Source organism: Melanotaenia boesemani, chromosome 13 (genome assembly GCF_017639745.1).
Source record: "Melanotaenia boesemani isolate fMelBoe1 chromosome 13, fMelBoe1.pri, whole genome shotgun sequence".
Classification (NCBI taxonomy): domain Eukaryota; kingdom Metazoa; phylum Chordata; class Actinopteri; order Atheriniformes; family Melanotaeniidae; genus Melanotaenia; species Melanotaenia boesemani.
In genome coordinates, this window is record NC_055694.1 from 11,888,115 (window position 1) to 11,913,251 (window position 25,137).

Genomic DNA, 25,137 nt, shown 5'->3' on the forward strand with positions numbered 1-25,137 from the left:
CAGATTTGGTCTGATTTTAGGAAGACAAAGACAGATTAACGAAACCTAAATCTAATTCACAAGACAAAAAGTCCCAGTAATGAAAAATTCTACAAAAGTGGCAAATTCTTTGTAACAGAATTGTTTCTTTCTGTTTTCCTCGCACTTTAATTATCATTTACTTTCTCCTGTGACACAGAATTAATACAACAATGAGCTCTTCGGCTGGATTTTGGTGCTATCTGCACTAAAAGTGATCCTCAGGCAGTTTTGGCTTTCACTTCCAGTCCAGAGGTTTTCACTGGATGTCCTTCTTTTGTTTGTTTAAAAAAAGTCATTCACATAAGCCCTAATTCATGTGTGAATGAGCAACTGTGTGATAAAGGGGGGACCTCAATATATTTCAATATTCATATGTAATATATATTTAGTAAATGTAAGACTACAGGTGAGTTAAATTAGTACAAAGATTGCAAACAGGAAAAATATTCTCTTCAAGTCAGTTAAATTTAATGGATATGCTTTTTCTCATTTGTTTACCTGCATATAAAAGATCAAAATTGTGGTCCTATAAACATTATGAGCTGGATTATGTCATTTTTCTACAGCAAGAAACACTGGTTATTAGTGAGCTTTGAAGGCACTAATGGGCAGATTCTCTAAACTAAGCACAAGTAAATAAGCAAATGTTGACATATTCCATTAAAGTTGGTCTGATATGCCTGCCCTCGCTATCATAACCACAGGCCCACTGAGATAAATTTAATCTGCTTGCCAGATGTTGCTCGCTTATCCACTGATGTTTGAATCTGAATCAATTTGTCTGATTGCCCATACGTTAATGCAGAGTGTCCACCACTGTAATTTCACTGAGAGAAGGTCACATGACATATTAACATAACTGCACAGCTAATGCATGAGACTCTACGCTATGGTCATAAGTACTGTAGCTATTGAAGGGCAAAAGACATACATAGATGTAGTTTTTGTGCTTTATTTATGTATTTATTTATTTAGTCTTTGGTCTTACATAATATTGTAAGTATTCATTCACTTCACCATCTGTTAGAAGCTTGGATATATTTGTTAAAATTTGTCCTTTGTATATGGAAATAGAAGCCTCTCTATACTCGGACATGCCTAGTGCTCATCAACACCAAACGATGCTTCAGAACGAAAAACACACAGTTCTTTATCATAACCATGACAGAACATTAACAGTGGACTATAGGAAGAAAAAGGCATTTGAGTGATTGCCAGTAATCCTCCATGCATTGTGCTGCTCTTCAGGTGCTATAAGCACAGCATGAGTCACTAACTTTAATACGTGAACAATGAAAAAGCTCAAAATGGTAAGGATGGATTAAGGTTTTGGCTTTCTTTTTTTTTTTTTCTTTTTTTTTTGCATGATTATTTAGATTGATCCACAACCATCACCTCAATGTGTTTAATGTGGGATCTTTTCTTTACTTTTCTTTATTCTATTTATTTTTTTATCTTTTTAATCAAATCTGTTATTTTGCAGATTGAACTACCATCGTCCTTAATTCTGCTGTGTCCTACTGGGTAAAACTCTACCAAACACATAATACAGTTGACATGCATTACTCATTGTTGTACTTTCTCTTTTTTAAACACTTAAAGCAACAAAGTCCAAACAACACTGATGCATCACTGGCTTAAAGAAGAGAAAATGTTACTTTGTTAACATGCCCAGATTATTTGCAAGGAAATCTTTAAGTAAAATGGGCAGGTTGTGCTTGAAGCCTTCAAACTGAGGTGATTTTGTGGTTGGAGAAAAACACTAAATCACTTCATGTGTTTGTTCATAAGGAATACCTAATCTTTGTTAACCTGCTCAGCAGGGCTATAGCTCCGTATCAGGAAGACATCAGGAGGAAGGTTTATATAATACAGAAGCATGGCACTGTCACCCCAATTAAAAACAAAGTGGGACCTTATCACGTTATAACGTGATAGTTTATTGTAAAAACAAGAAACATATCCCATTTTAATATAACCTGAATGTAAAAAAAAAACTAAATAAAAAAAAAATGCTAAGGCACTCTCTTTTAAAAAATCTTTCTTCTTCTTCTTCTTCTTCTTCTTCTTCTACTTCTTCAAAAAACAATTCCAAAACAATTTCTGAAACCCATCCAAAGAGCACCTTTGGCTTTGATGCACATAGGAGGCAAAACTGGAAGTAGTAGAGATTAAATAAGTTGAAGTTCTCTTTGGGAGGAATGGATCTGGAATGAGTACATGAAGGAGCAGCACATGTGCACATGTCAGATGTTTTGGAGACAGAGAGGCCAGATTAAAGACCCATTCATGTTCTGCACTAAAGATGGATATGGAGCTTTCCGTCTGTCTCCTGCATCCATTACATGTTTCATTTGATCCATTTTCAGCAAGCTTGCGGATGTGTTGCTTGAAACAGCAGTACCCCCGGAAACCGTGGGGGCAGTGTCGAGCAGTAAAGTCAAAGCCAAAGAAGCGAAGAAGGAGCCACAACGTAATTAATGGCCATCACATTCTACTGCACTGCCTCTTTCTATGTCTCTTTCTCCAACGTTTACTATTGTCTGAAAATGATGTTGGAACTCGGAGGTGAACTGTGAACTTTACATTGCCCTCTGGTGGATGTATTACCTAACAACCATGACAACAGAAAGATTGCATGAAAGTATGAGGGCAGTGATGTTTGAATGTACATAAAAGGAACTTAAAAAGGCCTTACAGAGGAAGGAAAATGAATCAGCAGATGGATGCGGAGGTTGGAACAACCAGACATGAGGCTTAAGACCAAAGAGGAGATTTATGGATAAAGTAAAATAGGACATGAAATTATTTGGTGTAAGAACAGAGGATGTAGAAGACAGGGTTAGATGCAGGCTGATGATTCACTGGAGCAACCTATGAAGGGAACAGCTGAAAAGGAAAAAAATCCCTAGAGCACCTTATATACATTCATCTTAAATCCAGATAGTGTCCTTACCCAAATGTTTTTAAGGTTTGTAAAACGTTAGTATTTGGCAATACATTATTAGCTGTGTACTGATTTAGTGGAATCAGAGGTGGAACTATCTGTGTACACATTGTGTACTCTAATTTTGTTGCTTGTTTCTGTCAGTGGCCTACCATAAGGTCCAGAACCAAAGCAGCTGAATCTAAAAAGATAAAAAAAAAAAAAAAACAGGAGGGTAATAGTGATGGATCTCCTCCAATCTTTCCATGAGCTAAAACATCTCTCCTTACAAATCACCTTAGATGGAAGATTATGGAATACAGTGTGGTCTAATACTTTCTTCTTGTCACTTTTTCTCTCAGCTTGCTCGCAGCATCCCAGTCACTTCACGTAGTCAGAATATAACAATTTCAAAGCAAGTTCTGTCATTACTGTTAAAACTATAAGTATTCAGAGAGCACAGACCTCCATCAAACCATTGTAATCTTTTTTTTCTTTCTGACAATGATTGTGGGCATTATTTTTAGTTAGAAACTAGTGACAAAATTATCCCTATCTCCCTAAAGAATCATTTAAAAAACAAACTGCCTCTTCTGAAAAGAAAAATGTTGAAAATCCTGCTGTTAAAAACTGAGAATAATTTTACTCCTCCAGCTTTACTTGGAGAGGTCAATAGTTTATGTGACCAATCAAAATGTTTAAATTAAAGTCATATGTTCAGTTTGCTAACTGGATGAGTTTCCTCTACTTGTGCTACTGTTGCTACCGTTTTGTCTTAGTGTTATTCCTACTTGCAGCCACAGTGGACACTTTTTGTCACTTTAAGTCAACTAAAGTCATTTTGGTAATGCGCTAATTCTTAGACTCTGATTTGTTTGTTATTTAAACTGCAGCCTAGCAGCTAAGACGTTTCCTGCTGATGTGATATTGTTCTGGTTTTGATAAGAATAAAGGCATGTCTCTATATCTTTTCTCATACCGCTTTCATCATATTAATTATACCTGCTAATAGTTTGCATGTCCAACAGGCCAAGCCTTCAATAAGAACACAGCAAAAGACAGGGAAAGAGAACTGAAAAGGAGATGGGGGGAAAACACTCCTGTGGTGCAGTTGTTTTTCCTTCATGATATGTGGTAAGGTCACTTGTAGACTTTGATACATCATGAGGTGCTGCGAGCTGTAGCTTAATTATTTGATGATGACAATGATGGTGCATGAGTCATTATACAGACTTTTCTGGATCAATAACAATGAAGAAACACTGATAAAACTTGCAAACTGGCTCAAAGCAAGTTTTTAGTTTTTTTTTTTATCAATAAAGCATATGTGTTTGTGCAGCAGTGATCAATGTCAAACAATGCAGAATCATCCAAAGTAAATATCTGTTGATAAAAAATATTTATATAACATTAGCTGTGGTCCTGCGATAGACCGGTAACGTGTCCAGCGTGTACCCTGCCTCTCGCTTGCTAATGGCTGGCATAGGCTCTAGCCTCCCCACAACCCTGAATTGGAATAAGCAGTATGAAAAATGGATGGATGGATGGATGGATGGATGGATGGATGGATGGTTGTAACAATCACTTAATTATTTCCTAAAACCTGGATAACAAAAAAAAAAAAAAACTCATTTGTGCCCCTCTTTTCCTGGTCAGTGTCCCCACCTGGCATCCAGTCAAAGCTTTTCTATACCTGCCCCTGCTTAGCTGAAGTATAAACCCTTATCTATCAGCTAACTGATAACAGAGAATCCCTCTGATTTATATTTCAGAACCTGTTCATAATTTCCCTTTGCCTCACTCGTGCCCCCTGAAAGATAAAACCTGTCTATCCAACATCTGCACAGCACCAGTGATTTAGAGGTGACATGCTCTTGCTTCCTTTTGTTGTTTCAAGCTTACTAGATATCTGAACCTGATCCATCTGGCTGTCTTATGACTAGCAGATTTTACAGCTGTGGCACCAGCAAACCTCAGCTAATACTGAAGCATGAGATCATGAAATAAATGCAAGCCATATCTAACTGAAACATGCTGCTGTTGTTTTCAACTTTGTTCATTCTCCAGCTTCATGTGATAGTGACATGGGTCTGCCTGACAGAGGACTGCTAAATTTTGTTTACTTTTGATGGAACGTACAAAAACAATACTTTTGGGTGCATATGTGTCATTGTGAAACATGAGGGTAGCAAGTTACTTCCTTCTTAGCTGAACAATAAACACAACAACAGAGTGTTGAATCCTCTCACTGGGAAAAGTGTGTATGTTAAAACACCCTCATCCTCAAAGAGTTCAACCCCCCCTAATCTCCACTTCAGTATGGACAAGAAGGCAGTGCGCTGCCGCTGTGCAAGCCTGAGATTGGCTGAAGAATGGCTAAAGCAAAGAAAGTGAACTTTTATAAATAGGATGCTGTACACCTGTTTTCTGCTCTTGCATATGTATCCATCTGTGTAGTTTTCAATATCTGCAGACTGAAGGATTCTGGGTCATTTTTAAATGCAGACACACACAAATGTATTCCTCGAAGAGCCCACTTAAGTTGTCTGAAGTGATTGATGCTGATTAGCTTAATGTTTGCTTGAATTGGAAAAGAAAGAGACACAAAAACATAAAGAAAAATTAGTTGAAGGTCAAAACATAACCTTTTCCCAATAAACCATTTAGGGGAGCAAGTTCCATTTTAACCTAATTTGTACGTAATGTGTTTTTTGTCAGTGTTTTGGTAAAACCAACAACAAGAATAATAAAACAAAGAAAAGACCTACATTTTGCTAAAACTGTGAGGGATCCACATAATGAGATGAGGAATTAGGACCCAAATCTAGGATTCACTAAAACACTGCAATAAAACACTGCAAAAGCAGGGAATACCAGAACTAAAGAAAGACAGAACTAAAACTGACTGACTAAAGATTGAGATAACCCAACTGACACAACTTCAGAATACAGCACAGCAAACACAACAAACTGGCAATGAACAAGGAAAAATCTGGAGCATAAATGCAGATGGGATTGATTACAAAACAAGAAGCAAGTGTGGCAATGTGGAATGAGAATCAGGGAGCAGAAAGTAAAGGAAAGAGAATACACAAGGGAAAAACTATCAAATAAAACAAAACCGTAAAACAAGACAGATGACTCAAAGAAACAAAAAACAAAACAAAAAAAAAGAACTGACAGAACTGGGGTTAATTATAACTCCGCCATTTTTAGAGTGCAAGACTGTTTGGTTTATGTAACATCGACAGATGAAAGGTTGCACGGTTATTGCACATTTTATGCATTTGATTGCGCATCATCATGAGGTGTTCCTGTTGCTGATTGTGCTCCTCTGACAGACCACCATCCCATAAAGTGGCTGTAAAATGTACCATTGCCTCTATCTTTGATAGTCCACCTCTTTGACATAACTGTTAGACAGTCCATATCTACCATCACTGGCTTTGTAATCGAGTCTGTTGGCATCCATTAACCTATGATGCAACAGCATAGAGGATAACATTGTCTACAACATATAGATAAAAAATTACAATAAAATAAAATTTAAACTGAATGTGGGAAAAAAATACAAACAAACCAAAACAAATTAATAAAATTTTTTAATGCCTGAAAAACCAGTAATTTGTTTAGAACTTGCCATGCTAGGTGCTCTGTTGCATGTATACTCATGTTTGGCATGGTTTATACTTATGGAAAGTTTAGCATTCTAATTAGATTGTGTAACTATGTTCATTCCGTATATTCTAGATTCTTTTGAACATTTTTTTAACTCTTTGTTTCATAAGATTAATTTGTATAAACTATATTACATGAGAGCTGCTTCTGAGTGACTGACAGAGAGACAGGAAACAGGCCGAGCAACACAGCAAAAAAAAATTGTCAATGAGAAAATTAAATTAAATTAAACAAATGACTTTGTGGAATTAGCCTTAATTCCTGGTTTATAGCAGGGGAGATAGAAATAAATGATAATGATGCTGATGTGCAGCTGATTGGTGCATTTCTCTCACATGCAGAAGTTAATTTCTGCATTTCTCTACAACCTCTGGCAGCTGCTGGATAATCCCCTTGAGCCTGTGTCCTATTAAGCTTTTAAAAGCTGGTATGAACTGTCCATTTTTTAATAACCATGTCACATCAAGGGTACAAATCTCAACCACTACAATGCCTTTCATCTGAATGTTTTCATCTAGCAGCATCACAGCTGTGATATTTAAAAAGATCTTCTGCAACAAAGTCAGAGTCTTTCTGAGCTGTAAGAAGTTTTCTGGACAGCTGGAGCAGCTGTATGTGAGAAAACCTATTTGAACATTAATAAGACGAAATTTAACCCTGCCCGATTTTAATCTGAAGTCCCGATCACATTTCTTTTTCCAAAAGTAAATTAAGTAACTAGAGTGGATAAGTCGTGATCTTAGTGGCCATCCTTAACATGCTATAAACCAAATACTGCAAGTATATTTATATAAGCATATCTTTTTATATTATGTCACACTTTCTGCAAGCTCTGTAGGTGCCACAATCACTAAAATAATCCTCTTTCATCTCCTTGCCAGTTATTCTTGTTTGTCCTGTTATCAGTTGGAAATGGTTTGGCCTTTTAATTTCCTGACATTTGTGATGTTGCATACTCACTCATACAACACTGCAACAAACAATAAAAAAGCTAAAGTCCATGTTATTTCATGGGTTAGTACCGCTTATGAGCTTATAAAATCCTAAGGCAGACCCCAAAATGATTCTGCATAGCCCCAGGGCACCAGAATAGCTGACTCTCTCTTAAAAACAAGGATAAATTACCTCTGTTTGAACTGTGGTCTGCAATTCAATCTCGTATTGTGATGTACTGGAAGGAAAAGAAATTCACTAGATTCAAATTCACCTCACTGGAAAAAAAAGGGCTGGTTATCATTGGAAGCACTCCCAATGCAGAAAGATATGGAGATGAGATTATTCAACCAGCAGCAGTCCCATATCTCCACAGTCCTGTAACAAACTCCTCCTCTTACAAGATGACAATGTTTGCCTGCACAGAGTGGGGTTGATCAGAAACTACCTCCATAATTTGGGAGTGAAAAGGATGGAATAGCCAGCCTGCAGTCTGATGTCCTGTGATGCGACCATTAGATGGCAGTGACACAGGAGCTTATATCTTTCTGCTGACACTATGCCAGATGCATTTTGGGCCTTCTTCCTGTTTGACATCCAACATGGCTAGAGACATAAGGGAGTGCTAATTAAGTCCATCTTATGGTGAAATAGAGAGTGATCTCTGGGAGACGAGAGCCTGCATGTGGTGCCAAGACTGCCATGTTCCTTCATAAAAAAAAATCAAGGGCCTCGGTGTCTTTAACTTCCAGTGTCTGATGTGTTGAAAAGAACTGCTGTGACATTCCACTGCCGTATTTTCTTAGGTTTTATTGTTATTACTTTTATTCTTTGTACAGTGTTTTAATTTAGTAATTGACTGATCAATCAATAGATTAATTGATTTGGATTGGCCTGATTAGTCGACTTGAAAAATCACCTAAAATGCCCATCCTGAGTATATATATATATATATATATATATACATATATTGAGTGACAAACAGGATGTTACCCGCTCTGAGCATGCCTAGAGGAAGCTGTGGGAAATGACGCTGTCATGCATAGCGCCTGCGTTTGATTTCTATCAAATCTTATTTTTGGTTTTTTTATTGTCTTACAAATTTCAATTTTGCTGTTACTCGTGCTTGGTTAGAGTTTAGTATTTCTTTTGTCTGTACAAAATAATAAGCACATTACAACACTGCCATCTCACAACTTTTATTGTGACAACACTGCTTGTGACAACAGATGTGGCAGCTACATATTCTGAAGTTAGAGAAAGATGGTGAGTTAAACATGTTTGCTACATTATATTTATAAAACCCCTAACAATGCACCTCAGGGGCCAAGATAATACTGAATTAGTGAGCCTTTGCTCCAATGAAACAGACAAAGATCTGCTGGACAGGGGCTGTAGGGGTTTTTGCACTATTGAGCCCTCACAGGGAGAGTTGATATTTTTTTTTGGGGGGGGGGGGGGGGTACAGAAGGATTTCTGAAGGTAGGAAAGTAAGGACTAGAAGAAATGGTATCCTACTCGTGCAGGATTACTGTCTAGACAGACAGCAAAATCTCCCACAATCCTTTATCCTGATATACTTTCTCTGTATATGTTATAAATATGGTTCTCTCAAAAATATGTACTACCTCAGGCATAAGAGGAGTTTTGTCTCTGAGAATAACACAGCTTTCTATTGAGCATTTTAAAAGAAAACAGTCAACAAGAGTACATTTAAGCTATCAGCTCTGGTGGATATACTTTGATTGAAATCCACACATAAATATAGTGCTTACAAACAGTCTGTAACAGGTTATAAATGAGTTTAACCAATAATGAATGTATGAAGGAGGATCTGAAGTTTCTTAGGAGTATTTTTTCTCATGAACCTTTACCTACCTTCAGCTGCAGAACCAATGCATACCACCAGAGTGAAAGGGTTGTATGTATTCATGCATGCATGCATGCATGCATGCAGAAGCAATTTTCTTAATTATTCAGATCTACTGATTATTCCCAACTCAGAGGCAAAAAGGACAAGCCTACTGATAAATCATCATCAGTTAAGTGAGGTCTTACACATTTACAATTAATGAATGCAGCACAAAATGAGAAAAAAAGGGCATGCACTCCTCCCCATAATACAGACATGTCTTTAATATGACATGTAAAACATTAAGCATGTGTCTTTTCTAAGTGTGAATATCACACTGAACACATTCAGTGTAATAAAATCTGAAGTGAAGTAGCTTTATTAAGAAATCTCATTGTGTACCAGGCTGTCAAAACATTTCAGGGGAGATGTATTAGTTTTGCATATATTTAAATAAACCAAAGTACTGGACAAAACTAAATATGTTTTCAACGATCCTGCTAAAAAAACTGATAAAAGTTCACAAAAATTATCAATAAAGCTTGTTCAGAAATGCTTGCCACACACAAACACACATACACACAACTTATTTCTTCAGATTAGGGTGTGTTTGTGTTTGTGTGTGTCCATGTTTGCTCTTGTAAGTGGCAGATGTTGTCACTCTAGTGGAAGTATTGGGATAAGTAAAAAGTAATAAAATAAGTAAAGGAGTACAATAAACAGGAAGTAATTAAACAGACTCTTATATAGTGGTGTCTGCTATATACACAGCAATATATGCAAATATAAATTACAACTACAAATATATAATCAATATACCCTATGTACAGTAGATGCAGTAGGGAATTGGTATGAAACTAACCATGTGAGTGAGGAGGTGCAGTTGTGCAATTAGTTAGCTGTTTATTTGTTTAATAAAGTGACTGCAGGGGAGAAGAAGCTGTTCTGATGCCTGTTAGTCCTGGTCTGGAGGGTTAGTAAAGGTAAAGCTTTTTATTTTTGCATTAGCTACCAGCAAGACTTAAAATAAAAAGCTGGAGCAATGCACTATGCGAAGACACTTAGTGAGAAGCACTTGCACAGCAAGGGAAATGTTAGAAAATACATTGTGTAACACTGACACACTGTTAACACTTTCTGATAAGTTATGAAGCACATGCATAAGTAATGTGGGACTGAAGAAACATAAATGCCACCTTTCTTAAATCTTTCCTCAATGACAGGTGTTGCATGGATCAGCCTTTTTGACATCAGAAACATGAACATACAAAACAGTATTTACTGACCGGTAATAAGATGCAAATATCAGGATGCTACATGACAAAACAAAACTAAAATGAAAAGCAAAAGTGCTGTTGGCAGTGATGTGTCAGTGGTTTGACTGAGACCTCTAACTGGTTCATTTGTTACGCTATGAAGTCATTTGTAGTTGTGAATGAAGAGGGTGATTGCATCAGATCTCCAGTTAAAAAGTGAGGATTGTTGATGTGCATCTTGCAACTGGATTATTGTTGTGGATTATTATTTGAGAGGGCACACACAGGGCACACACAGATTTAAAAGGAAAGAAAATACAGTACAGCTTTTTTTTATATGAATGTTTTGAAGGATGACTATTGTACATCACTTCCATCCTAAGGGTAAAACTCAGGGCAGCCAGCAAAGATTCTGACAAACAGCTGCATGAGTAATATGAAAATGTTTTAGAGCTGCTCAGTAAGGGTCAGCAGGTACTCTACAGACCAGACCTTTTTTTTTTTTTAGATAACATTGCTGTACAATCATCACAGCTGAAAAATACAGCAAAAGGAGAAATACAGATATAACAGTACAGAAACAAAAAGATATATAATGTGTAACATAAAAAATAAAGATGTACACAAACACACAGGCAGACACAAAGGCATTTAGTAAAATAAGAGTAAATTGCATTTGCATTCTTTTAAAAGCAGATTTCGTTCTAAGCTAAGAGCAGAAAAGGGCTTTAAATGCAGATTTAAAAATCACAGTGGATTATGCAGCATCGGTTGGCTTCAACATAATCCAAATTGAAAGCAGAAGTAAGACTTGATGCACATCTTAATGTCACATAATTCAGTTTGACTGGCTTCATAAGTCCAAGCAAAAATACAATACTGATTTTAATTCTCTTTCTCACAGCAAGGGTTTATTCTGTCAGGAAGACAATTTAGAAATATAGCGCCTAATTAGGACCATCACCTAAAGCCGGGGGGTCATTTTTAAGATCTGATCACTTCTAAGAGAGGCATTTTAAATGTGTTGCGTTCTGGTATTGATAAAAGTCTCAACAACATTAAGCTGAAATGTTTTTCTAATGCTGTTTGATTCCTCTTTTAAAAGTGGTCCATCATTTAAGGATTATGATCTGTATGAGAGCAGTTTGGCTGGCATTTGACTCTCCTCTTTCCTTTTAAGATTAATGAATAATGCTGCTGCAGCGTCAGGAATTCAAGGGGTAACTTCATTGTATTGCTTTGAGCTACTACTGTAGATTCTACTATGTTGCAGGATGCCAACGCACATGCCTCTGTTTGCGGCTAAAACAGGCTTTCAAATGGCATTACATGTGAAATTACAATGCAAATTGTTCATTTGTATTCATTGCTTAAATGGTGGTCATTAGCTTCTCAGTGTGCCGCTTTCATGCAAATGGTGCAGACTCAGTGTCTTATCTGCTACTGTATAAACATGGCGAACATCCGTGTTATACGCCTCTCTGCATGCAGGGTGGTTACCAAATGTCAATCAAGATTGTTGTCAGATTTGTAAGATAGATTACTGGGCAATATAGTTACAGAGATATTAAAGATGGTACTTATATTTTAAATTGTAATTGGTTTTTTGAACCCTAATGGACTCAGTGACCCTGAATGAGCTGCTTTTAACTTACAATTTCTGACATGTTTATCCAGCTGACAAGGAACAGAAATATGTGAACAAGAGCAGCATTATTGATTTTGGCTATATTACACTTATGCTTTACTATTATTTTCCATCCAGTGGGAAAGTATGTCCAAGCTTTTGACTGGTACTGTATGCAGGTTTGATTTGACCACTAGTAATGTTTAAATCTGGTGATGTCAGTCTGGCTTTGAGAGCTTTGCTATTTAAAATACCAGTTTTATTCTAGCATAATTTTTCTTTCTGGTGTGATGACATAGGCAGTGACATTGTAAAAAAACTGGAAGTATTCCAACCACTATCCACAGAAGGTAAGACACTGACTGCTCATAAATACTGCACACCAACCCTGCTTAGAAAAAAAAATTCACGTCCCTGTTCCTGCCAGCTGATCCTTTGCTGGGACACAAATCAGCACTGACCAGCACATAATATAAGCTGCAAATACACAGAGGAATGCAGTGCATCAACTGTAAATATGAATATTGCACTATGTCTGAATGATGTAATAATACTCCACTGTTTTAAAACCTTAAATCCTATATGAAAGTAAATAATGCTGGAGGGTCATAAACTGCTGGAACTGCTGTTTATCTATGAAGATGTGTGAGTTTTGTGTGTTGCTCTGCCCTCCTCCTTGTACTTCTTATTAATACTGGCCACTAGGCCTCCTCAGTCTCTTCTCTCCTCCTCTGCTGTTCCTCCACATGATGGATTACATTTCAGCTACCATTTCAACACTGTTTTAGCTCTGTCTGCCTTTCTTTCTATGATTTCTCTCTTATTTAATAAGTTTTTATCACATTTAAACTCCACTTTGTACTTTTATAACTTCAGTTATTGACTTTAGCTCCATAAATGCTTCTTCAGCAAGCCATACATCATGCTATAGGTGTGTACATTATACTGTAGGTGTGTCTACATGTCATTGTGTCTGTCTGCAGCCCCTCCCTTACACTCATTAGGACCTTTGCTGTCACCACAGTCTTTGTAGAATGGCTGCCACACAGGGCACGGGCAGTAGCTGCATTGGCACCCATCAAAATTTCTTCAGAAATTTTCTAGTTTTTGCTAGAATATTGGTTTAGAAAGTTAACCTAACATGAATTCACAAATTCAAAAATAAAAGTTAAACATAGTGTTTGAAGGTTTTACCCTCTTCAAGCCTGTCTTTTACCAAAGCATGTTCTGGTAGTTTCTTTGAGCTAAAGCAGCTTGAGCCCATGTCACTGCTACAAAATTAACATTAATTTAATTAAGCATGTGTATACTCTCAAATCTAGAGGATCACTGAAATACAAAAAGGCCAAGCACTCTAAGAGCTGACTGAGATGATAGATGGGTGTCTGCAAAGTGTGTGATTGTGCCAGCCTCTAAAATAGAAAACCACCCTTATTATTATTATTATTATTATTATTATTATTATTATAGTAGGTATAGTATAGTAGGATTTCATGTTTATATGTATTCTTGCCATATTTATGTATAATATGAATATAGATTGAGTTGTGAAAGTTTTTTAACCCCTTCATTTACAATGAAAACGCCACACCTGGTGTAAACTGGAGAACTCATGGGTTGGTGATTTTATCTTTCAGGTGATGGAAACCCCAAAGAAAGCAGCCCTTTCATCAACAGCAGTGCAGATACCGATACAGAAAAGACTCAACAATATGATGGCAAGAGCATGGCTCTCTTTGAGGTTGGGACTTTGCTCGATAACCAGCAATGATATTTACTGGTGTTGTAATTATAAGATTAGGTTAGAAATGTGAATGCATGAATGCATTAGAGTTGATTCAGATACTTATGTATGTATGTGTTTGTGCTGCAGGAGGAGATGGATACCAGTCCAATGGTTTCCTCTTTGCTCAGCACTCTGGCCAACTATTCCAACCTGCCAACTGGCAGCAAAGAGCATGAGGAGGCAGAAAATAATGAGGAGGGGGCGCGGCCTTCAAAGAAACCTGTCAAGGTAAAGAACTACCTCTGATCTGTTTGTTTCCATCCTGCTGCAACACAAAATGGAAAAAATGGAAAATTAAAGTCTTTTTGGACAAGGCGCCACACTGCCTCCAATGTGATGCATATATGGAGTGGAATGTATAGAAATAATAATTAAAAAATAATAATAATAATAAATAAGTGCTTTAAAGGTGCTAAATAAGCTGGAACCATTTACCTGCTCATGAGTGGCTGTAATGAAAACCATTTTGCATCCTTAATATAAAGCGGTGAATTACTTCTTAATTTTAATTTTATAGTTAATATGGGGAACTTTTATTGTTTATGGATAAATCCAATTATGTCATGTTTAACTTGATTTTCAGTCTTAGAAATTTGTTTTAAATGAATTTTTTGGGACAAAATTTTATCGACCTTCTTTCACTCATTACTATGCTTGCCTGTCTTTTAATCTGTAATCATTTAACAGGTTAGCCTGTGTTCTTTCCAGATTTTAGTCAAATTTCTGCAGTTTGTTACAATGGCCGTCCTGTTCTCTTGCTGTTTGCCACCATTTAAGACACCAACAGGTTGCAGGCATTGTAACCAAAATGTTCCTGCTGTGAGAAGTTGGTGAAGCTTTATGTAGACAACTGTGGATTGGAAAAATCATCCTGATTTTAAAATGGTCAACACAAACGTTCGTGCATAAATGATGTGAAAATTTCAAGTATTACTTGCTATTTGGGCATTACATGTGGTGAGAAAGCAGCGATATCAAGTAAAGCAACGGTTCATTATTCATTTATGAAATTAATGCACAGTAAGAATTAGCATGTCACTGTTTGCTTTGACAGATGCTGCAGTGCTGTGTCAGAGCACCACTGGGTCGACACTCAGCATCTTTCCCCTGTGGACAAAACACCAGCAGTGACTTTCAGTTTCATGTTCATCTCTCACTTCCTTAACATCATAGTCTTCTCCGAATATAGCGCTGTGCTAAATTTTAATGAGGACTCCTAAACATTTCAGATGTCATAGTAAGGACAAGGACAGCTTTGTCTGAACAACAAAGTGTTCATTGCCAGACTGTTCACCTTAGTGAGCGAGGCCTGAAAACACTTCTTTTTTTTTTTTTTTGTCATACTGAAAGTTGTTTTGCATGTTTTATAGGCACCTCAGTTGGGCACTCTGATGGGAGTGTACCTGCCATGTATCCAGAATATTTTTGGAGTGATCCTCTTCCTGCGGATGACTTGGATGGTCGGGATCGGAGGTGTCTTTGGTTCTTTTATAATCGTCTTCATGTGTTGCTCTACGGTGTGTAAAACTGCAAATACTTCTGTTGTGGTAAACTTTTTATGTAACATCCCCATCATCTTCAGCTAAGAAAGCAAATGTTTCTATAAACTTACCTGTGAATTCGGACACAGAGTACTATAAGATCAATCTGTGAGCCTTGGTTTTTCTGCACATGGTACATTGTAAATGATAAATGGGTGGCATGGATCAGTGGGTAGAGCGGTCGTCTTGTAGCCTGAGGGTTGCTGGTTCGATCCTCATCCTGTCAAGCTCATTTCGAGGTGTCCCTGAGCAACACACCGAACCCCATATTGCTCCTGATGGGTCGTGGTTGAACGCCTTGCATGGCAGCTTCCGCCATCAGTGTGTGTATGTGTGTGTGAATGTGATGTATAATGTTAAGTGCTTTGGGTATCATTCCATGTACAGAAAAGCTCTATATAGATACAGACCATTTACTTTAAAGGATTGTTCACTAGTTTAAATAAGAAATACTTTCTTATATGCAACAACTGCATACACATACGTCCTGATGTCCCATCTGGCTTTAAATTGAGTTGATCTTTAGCCACAACATCCTCAACACAGACCACTTCATTTGTATAAATATACTCTGTAAATAAGAGGTTGAAAAACAACTTTAAACACTTCTGTTGTTCCTGAATGAGCTTCAGAAAGTATGAGTTAGAAGAAGACGGTGGTTAAGTTTTGCTGTTAGGTCCAAATCCAGCTCATTTCATAAAACAACTGAGATTAGGTCAAGCGCCGGTTCGATCAAGACGACCACTCTACCCACTGAGCCACGCCACCCATGTACCATTTGTCTACTTTTTTTACGCTCTTATTTTCTTCCAAAGGATAGTTATGGTGGCAGATGATGGCCCTATAGACACTGAAGGTTGTGTTTACAGCAGGTCTAGCATGGTGGGAAAATTTCCTCTGAAACACAGAGCAATACAATGTTAGAAAGTGGAAATGCTAAAATTGTTTACACATAAATTGTTTTTAAATGCAGACCTTACATTCTGAGAGTACATAAATGAGAAGATATGCTACATCAGAAATATTGTAATCCTTCCAAAAAACATGACCAAATGAGTCAGTCTCTTGTGCTGCTGATGTGTTTTTCTTGCTTTCTCAGTTAATTAGAGCCTCGCTTTCAGGCATGTTTAATTTGGCTTGCCCACCTGCAGCCTCTTGGAGTCCTGTAATCCTCTTCTGTTGTCTGCTGCTGTTTTCAGACCATGCTCACAGCCATTTCCATGAGTGCTATTGCAACAAATGGGGTGGTACCAGGTAAGTAGATGCCTGAGGGCATGTATTAGTATGTTTGCATTAGAGCAGAGCACTGAATCCTGTGTTTATGACTCGCAGCTGGAGGTTCATATTACATGATCTCTCGCTCTCTGGGGCCTGAGTTTGGTGGAGCTGTTGGGATTTGCTTCTACCTGGGCACCACTTTTGCCGGTGCCATGTATATCCTTGGTTGTATTGAAATTCTGCTGGTAAGTGGATTTGATAGTCAAATAACATGTTTTGCACATGTTACTTTGCATATTATTTTACAGACGTTTTTATGATGGCTTCATTTCATTCAGGTGAGGTCCATTCAGTTAGTAGTGTTACACAATGACATGTGGTCAGAATAAAAAAAACTGTAACTTAACATAATAAATATGTTATCAACCAGACAGCCAACGTTGATGATGAAAGAAGAGGTGAAAGCCTAGTTTGTGCACAAAGGCTGTCCTGCTGAAGTGCAAACACAAACACCATGCAAAGGAAGCTGATCATTTAGTGGCACAGATTCAGACGGAGCTCCAGTGCTCTGGAGACATTTGATTAGGTGTCAGTTAAATGTGGCGATAAGATGAGAATCTAGGATAGACTGTTTAGTTAAGATGTTTGTATTTATTTGTTTAATTTTATATATTTTTGACTTGTGTTCAAATAAGCCTTTTTTATTTTTATTATTCTTGTTATTCCATCCCAATCTAAAAAAAAAAAATAAAAAATCTACTAGGCTAAAATTTAAATTAGATCAGTTTAAAAGCAAAATTTATGTATGTATGATTAAATCAGTTCCAGCTGCATTTATAATGACATTTATTTTCCCTGAAAAAGAATTGGGCCAGAGGAAATTCTGATTGGCTGGTAAAATTAGGAATCTACTAGCCATACTGGGTGGTGACCAGAAAAGTTAATTTAGAGCCCTGGTTGTTAGTAGTCATCCTCCATCGATGTGGCTTACCACAAAATCAATCCACAGAGCGTAGTTCGTAGCACAGCACTCTGACCTCCATGGTGTGATGCTGGCTCTTTACCAAATTAATTCACAAAGTGGAACGTAAGTGCTTGCCCATACAATCATGTTACAACCATGCAGGAGGTTGTTAACTTGGTTCTTCAATCTGCTAAGCATGAGTCTGATTCTCTGAGCCGCCGTGTTTCAATTCAGCTTCAATCTTTACAAAGTTAATCAATTTCCTCTTAAGTCAGTAATCTAAGTATATTTCTGTTATAATGGCAGAACAATTAGCTAGGTAATGGTCTGATACAGAAGACATGGCTAGTTTGAGGCTATTCACTGCAACATAGTTTTCAGTCTTTAAACTTTTCTTAAACAACTATCATCTAACATGAAACATAAAAGTCTATGAATTTGTAATTATTGGAATTTTACTGGGTCCACAACTAATTTAAGAATCTTAACTTTCTGCTTGACTTAAAATGTGGGCTGTGAAAAGGTCTCATTATGTCAAATGATCCTGTGTTTAATCACGCTGGCACTTTCATTTAACGGCAGTCTAATTTCTCACAAAGGGCTTAATAAACAGCACTCATACTGAGAGAGTCGAGAAGTGAGATGTTTCAAGTAATTTTCATTGTTGTACTTGAACACAGTCCAAGTTTAAATTGTATCCTGCTGGCGGCTTTGTGGAAGATAAAGATAAATATTTTCTTTCTATTAAATGTATGTTTAATCAATGTTAAGATTCTATGACTAGTCCTGAACATTATCCATTTTTTCCTCCTGAAAATTTAACTCTGTGTCCAGTTAATACTGTAACTTATACTATAAGTTAATAAGTTGGATCAGTTATAACTGTGAATAAATATAGCAGGAATAAAACAATAAAAATCCTCTTGCTAAATAAAAAGCTGGAGAACACAGGGTAACATAAACGAAGCATACAGATTATCTGAAATAACATTCTGGCAAACACATGCAAAGGTTGACTTACTGGGATTTTGTTCTCATGCTTCCACTCTTTTTTCCCAAACTTCCCTACATTTTTTGCCTCATCCTTATCATTTTGTCTTCTGATTCCCTTCCTCGGCTGTCTCCCTCTGTTCTCTTTCAGATTTATATTGTCCCTCAGGCAGCTATCTTTAAGATCGAGGGTCTGGAGGGGGCGGAAGCAGAGTTGGCTCTGCTCAACAACATGCGGGTGTATGGCACCATTGTGCTGAGCTTCATGGCGCTGGTGGTGTTTGTTGGGGTTAAATATGTCAACAAGCTGGCCCTGGTCTTCTTGGCCTGTGTCATTCTCTCAATTCTGGCTGTTTATGCCGGAGTCATTAAGACTGCCATTGAACCTCCTGAATTTCCGTAAGTTAATATTTTATGAGTCATTGTTCTGTAGTGATGTTAAATTACAACATGTGATGGCAATTAATTTTATTGGATTTTTTTTACAGGGTCTGTCTCCTTGGAAATCGAACTCTTACTTCTAAAGCATATGATATCTGTGCCAAGTTCATTGAAATAGATAATGAGACGGTCACCACCAAACTGTGGAGGTCCTTTTGTGATTCTGAGTCCCTCAATGCCACTTGTGATGAATACTTCATTAATAACAACGTCACAGAGATTCAGGGTATTCCAGGGGTCACTAGTGGCATCCTGGCAGGTAAGCTTATTATCTGAATACATGCCTCAAGCAGTTCCTATTATTTACTTATTTTATTTGCATTGGGTTTGTTCTGTCTTTCTGTCAGAGAACCTGTTTGGGAAATATCTGGAAAAGGGGATGACACTGGAGAAACGTGGACTTGTATCAAATGTGGACCCTGATAGTCCCACAACCAACTCTAACCGGTATGTGCTGGCTGACATCACCAGCTTCTTCACCTTGCTGGTGGGAATTTACTTCCCATCTGTCACAGGTAAGCACCAAAGACACCATTAAGGTCCCCTTTATCAGGATTTAAAGCATTTTTAAATACTTGATATAGTTTTATAAAGATGTTTTATAGTCTGGGAAAAAAAAGTGAAAAGAGGATAAAGACATGTCTGTGCTTTCTTCACTCACTAAGAAATTCTATATCTAAATGCTGTTATACCTGCTGCTGCTTCATGAGATGAAACAGCAATTTCTCACAGACTAGCCATTGAAGGCCAGGACTGATACTGTTGTTATAGTTAAGCATTAACTAACAGAAGTGGTTAGATAACATTGGCAAGTGATTTGTTTGAGAAAATCCCTCCCCAGTGAAAATGGGTTGGAGAGAATTTATGTCAAAAAGTCTCTGTGAGCTCAGGAAAACGGTGTTATATACACCTTGTTTTTGCTGCCCCCAAGTGGACAAAAATTATCTGCCACTGCAACTTTAATTTGATCAGACTAAGTTCCCCCATTTTCTCTGACTGTGTAAAGAAATTCTGTGAAAGATCCTCTCAGTAAAAACCAGCAGACTGGTTTAGAAAGTAAACACAAACTCACACTACACTCACTAGGAACTCTCTTCTGTCTGCAGTGTGACGTATGTTCTTTTCTTTTGCCGTCATGCTCACTGTCACACACTAAACTTAACTTGGACTATTTACACCAACTTATACACATTTTATATCCTTATAATAATATACATATTAATATACACGTAAATTCAATTAAAGTGAGCTTTGATTTTCGAGTCAAAGTAATGTTATCATTGCAAATACTACACTGTCACAGATTAAAGATTAAAATGACTTAAAGTGTCGAAACATGTAGATAAAACTGTTTAGAAAGAAGTCTATGCATATGCACTTTAATAACATGTATTTACTATAATCTGTTTTGGTGGTGAAGTTTTGGACAACTACAAGGTATAATATGTGACCCTAGATTACCCACTTGATGTTCAAATGGAGCAGCAGACTTTACGATGGAGCCACAGTTAAAATTTAAACAACTTAGAGCCTAAAAAATAAGCCCATTAATCCTCATATCTGGGTATAATATGGACTCAAATGTAATCTGTGACTTTGTAGGAGTCTTTTTATTGATAAAAGCTGGCTTAGTCAATAGAGGACAAGCTAAAACTTAGCTGTGGTAAACGGAGATGATGTCTTGGTAGCGTCTCTCATGACGTCTAAAAAGTTTGTCATCACTTATCAGAGTTAAACAAAACTTCATCCAGAACTGTGGAAAACTCTCATTATCATGAAACAAGACACATGAGGAGAGTCCAAGAGAGAGAAATATCTTCCCCACGCAGAGGTGAAAGCATGAAGCTGTATCTCATTGCTCCCCTCACAGGGATTATGGCTGGCTCCAACCGCTCCGGTGACCTGCGTGATGCTCAGAAGTCGATCCCAATTGGCACAATTGCAGCCATCACTACCACATCAACAGTTTGTATCCTTCACTGCCCTGTGGCCGATCCAAAAAAAGACATCCACATGTGCTGACTGATAATGCCGACAGAACCTTTCCCACATTTTCTTATATTTGTGACAAATTTTCTTAGTTTGTGTTCCTTAACAGAATTTTTGCTCAGACATGTCTTGTGTGGTGTTGTTTGGTGCATGTATAGAAGGAGTAGTACTTCGAGATAAGTAAGTCTGATCATATAAATCTGAAGTATATCCTTATTATTAGTGCACATTTAAATCAATCAGACAGAAAACTTGAACATTCATATGCATAAGTAAATAAGTAGTTTTTTTGCTTGTGTGATGGCCAGTTTACAGGTTTGCAACAGAAATAATTAAATTTTCTCTGTTAGTTTTTTTTTTTGTATCTTTGTTTTTGTTTTTTTGTTTTAAGTGGAGTTGTATGACGTACTTATGAATAGTTAATATTTCACCTGCAGTGGACAAAGGGTTCTTTGGAGTTTAGAAATTCAGAAGCTTAAAGATGGATTAGCTAAAGCTAAAATCTAATGGGAACAGGGCCACTGAAAGAAGAAATTTTCCCCCATCTAAAACATCTCAAACCTTGAAGGAACTGCATAGTGATTGGAGGGAGAGCTATACCATGAGTGTAAATACACTGCATTGGACAGTTTGCACTTTCTCAACTACAGAACATCCTTTATTGGCTGCACCACCTGTGATCCTTTAACATTCAGTCTGGTTTTGCATCACCACATGGCAGGACTGTGCTATGTGAATACTGTTACAGCCCCTTTCGAGACCAGGGGGAATTAGGGTCCGTAACAAAAGCTAACTGGATCCAGTTTAAAATAAGTACAAATATTTAATGATAAATTCAAATATACAACAGGGTTCAAATTAACCAAGGACAACCATGGTGATCAAATTCAGATAATTAACTCAATCAACTCAAGGTGTCTTCAATGAGGTAATAACAAAAAACAAAATAACAAATCCTTAATATTTCATAACTAAAACTTATTTAAATCCAGTACAAAATCTAATATTTACACAAACCAAAATATCAATCTTATCATTAACTTTAACACAAAAATAGAGCTGCTTACAAAAATCCTTTAAACAAAAATATAGTCTTACTCTTACTCTTACAAACGGTATAAACCAAAATACAAAATAGAAGGAGAGCTCACAATTCCAACCATCAACAAACACAATAGTGTGAGGAAGTTAACGCTCTTACAAACCGCAATCGGTACTCAGACCAGCTACTACAATCACACACACAATCCCAGAGTTGGCGAGCAGTGGGCCGAAGGAACACAGCTGCCCTGATTCCTGGCTCCGTCCCGCCTTTAAAAGTCGTTTCGGAGCTGATTGGTCGATGACGACTCTGCTCGGCAGAACCATTGTCCAATGAGATCCTCGTGTCGGTCTCTCTCTCCAGAAGGAATGCGGAAGCATAGTGAACGAATCACTGTAGAGGCAAGAGTCCTCAGTAGGCCAGGTGAAGGATGACAGACTAGGCACCAAACCTTACACATAGGGGCCCAGGGTGCAGACACGGGGACGTAACAATACAGTTTGTCCAGCTGTCTGAAAGTGGTGCAACATTAATATCAGTAACACATCTCTCTCACTAAAACCTCTATGAAACCTTTCTAGTTTAAATAGTTTTTAATAGTGAAAATTGTTCTTTAATGTTAGTACTACTTGTGTGTTTCAAATGAGATGAGGATGTAATATGCTGCAAACCACTCTTAGTTACCAGTTAGAAGAAGCAGTAATTGATTATCAAGATTTTTTTTTCTTACTGAGCATCTGTTGAAATTTAATATTTAATCTGTTGAATATTAATATTTAATGTGTTATTTTAGTTTTGAGTTTTCACTTTGTTCAACAGGTTTGGTGAAGGAGTTAATGGTAACCTGGTGATTGGCACCCTGGCATGGCCATCCCCATGGGTCATTGTGTTTGGCTCCTTCTTCTCCACATGTGGAGCTGGACTTCAGAGTCTCACAGGAGCGCCACGTCTGCTTCAGGCTATCTCAAGAGATGGCATAATCCCATTTCTTAGAGTGAGCATGCTTGTACAGTAGCATTTAAATCCATTGCCTTTAATGTATTCTGAGCCACAGTTAAATAAATCAGCCAGGACTTTTGTAGATACTTGAGTGTTTTATTTTGTCCTGTGCTGCAGAGATAACCATCTCTTGACTAAAATCTCTATTAATGCAGATTTTTGGACATGGCAAAGCCAATGGGGAGCCCACCTGGGCGCTCCTACTTACAGCTAGTATCTGTGAGATTGGCATCATCATCGCCTCCCTGGATGCAGTTGCCCCCATCCTCTCTATGTAAGGATAACCATGTGAATTCACTACTGAGCACAGTTATTGTATTTAAGATCTTCTCAGGCTTACTTCTCTTCACTGGTCTTCTTTTTGAAGGTTTTTCTTGATGTGCTACATGTTTGTCAATCTTGCCTGCGCCCTGCAGACTCTGCTGAGGACGCCGAACTGGAGGCCGCGCTTTAAGTTCTACCACTGGTGAGTTTGTGTGTAAATAAGAACTTTCCAAACAAGTAGAATGTCAGTTAAAAGTTTTTATTGGTCCCAGTGTCTAACAATCTCCTCATTTTCTTTATATTTTGCATCTTTTCTTTATTTGTTGTTGTTGTCTAAAGGTAAATTCTATCTATTATGAAACTTCAGTATTTGAGCCACAATGTTTTTGACATTTTTTATTGTCATTTTTTATTAAAGAATAAATCACAAATTGATACATAATGCACATTTTATTTGAAAAAGACCCATACCTGCAAAACAATAGCAGGTCCTTGTGAGATCAAATCTACTTAAAATTTGTGTTGCATTTCCTTGAATTACTTCATCTTGCCGTTGTAATTAAAAATTATGGCAGTTGACAATAATCTATCTATCTGTCTATCTATCTATCTATCTATCTATCTATCTATCTATCGATCGATCGATCTATCTATCTATCTATCTATCTATCTATCTATCTATCTATCTATCTATCTATCTATCTATCTATCTATCTATCTATCTATCTATCTATCTATCTATCTATCTATCTATCTATCGATCGATCTATCGATCTATCTATCTACTCTGTTTTAGCTGGCTGTTCCACTAAAACTAAAAGGGATGTTATGTCATCCATAGGGCTTTATCCTTTCTTGGTATGAGCCTGTGCCTGTCGCTCATGTTCATCTGTTCCTGGTATTACGCCATAGTTGCCATGGGCATCGCCACCTGCATCTACAAATATATTGAATTCTGTGGGTAAGTTTTCATGACAACATAGGACTTTGATTTCTTCCTAACTGGATTATTTTAATAACAAACAATTGGACTTGTTTTAATTTAGCATAAGTCTCAGAGTGGTCATATAAATGGATTACAACATTCCAGATACATCATGTGCTAACTATTAATATGCTGTAAAACAGAGCTGAGAAGGAGTGGGGTGATGGTATACGAGGTATTTCACTCAGCGCTGCACGATTTTCTCTGATGAGGCTGGAGGAGGGACCACCCCACACCAAGAACTGGAGGTCAGTTCATTTCATCTTCCAAGACTGCTATTTTTTTGTTAAGTTTTGATATAGAAAATATAAAGTTTACCAGTGACATTCTGTGGATTTTTCACTGCCATGCTGCTTTGCATAATATAAGACCTCAGGTCCTGGTTCTGGTGAGTGTGGATGCTGAACAGAATGTGGAGCAGCCCCGTCTTCTCTCCTTGACCAATCAGCTTAAAGCAGGCAAAGGTCTGACCATCGTTGGCACCTCTGTTCAAGGAACCTTCCTCGACAACTATACTGAAGCCCAGAAGGCAGACCAGGTCTGTAACTTTGCTTTGAAACATAAAGAATGGGTTCATATTAATCATGTCTCATTGCTTCAGCACAGCTCATTACCAGATGTACTT

General features: G+C 37.4%; 1 protein-coding gene across 4 annotated transcripts in view; it reads left to right on the forward strand.

Moving 5' to 3' along the window:
• Positions 1–25,137, forward strand: part of slc12a5b (solute carrier family 12 member 5b) — a 72,976-nt gene that overhangs the window by 23,407 nt on the left and 24,432 nt on the right. For all 4 annotated transcript variants that reach the window (XM_042003930.1, XM_042003933.1, XM_042003931.1 and 1 more), the window contains 16 exons: positions 13,931–14,034; positions 14,167–14,307; positions 15,450–15,596; positions 16,820–16,874; positions 16,953–17,083; positions 18,944–19,191; positions 19,281–19,492; positions 19,581–19,748; positions 21,104–21,202; positions 21,345–21,402; positions 23,084–23,258; positions 23,419–23,537; positions 23,631–23,729; positions 24,369–24,488; positions 24,656–24,760; positions 24,882–25,050. In XM_042003930.1, coding sequence (XP_041859864.1) covers positions 13,931–14,034; positions 14,167–14,307; positions 15,450–15,596; positions 16,820–16,874; positions 16,953–17,083; positions 18,944–19,191; positions 19,281–19,492; positions 19,581–19,748; positions 21,104–21,202; positions 21,345–21,402; positions 23,084–23,258; positions 23,419–23,537; positions 23,631–23,729; positions 24,369–24,488; positions 24,656–24,760; positions 24,882–25,050 — 2,150 coding nt within the window. The remainder of the gene's footprint in view (positions 1–13,930; positions 14,035–14,166; positions 14,308–15,449; positions 15,597–16,819; positions 16,875–16,952; positions 17,084–18,943; positions 19,192–19,280; positions 19,493–19,580; positions 19,749–21,103; positions 21,203–21,344; positions 21,403–23,083; positions 23,259–23,418; positions 23,538–23,630; positions 23,730–24,368; positions 24,489–24,655; positions 24,761–24,881; positions 25,051–25,137) is intronic.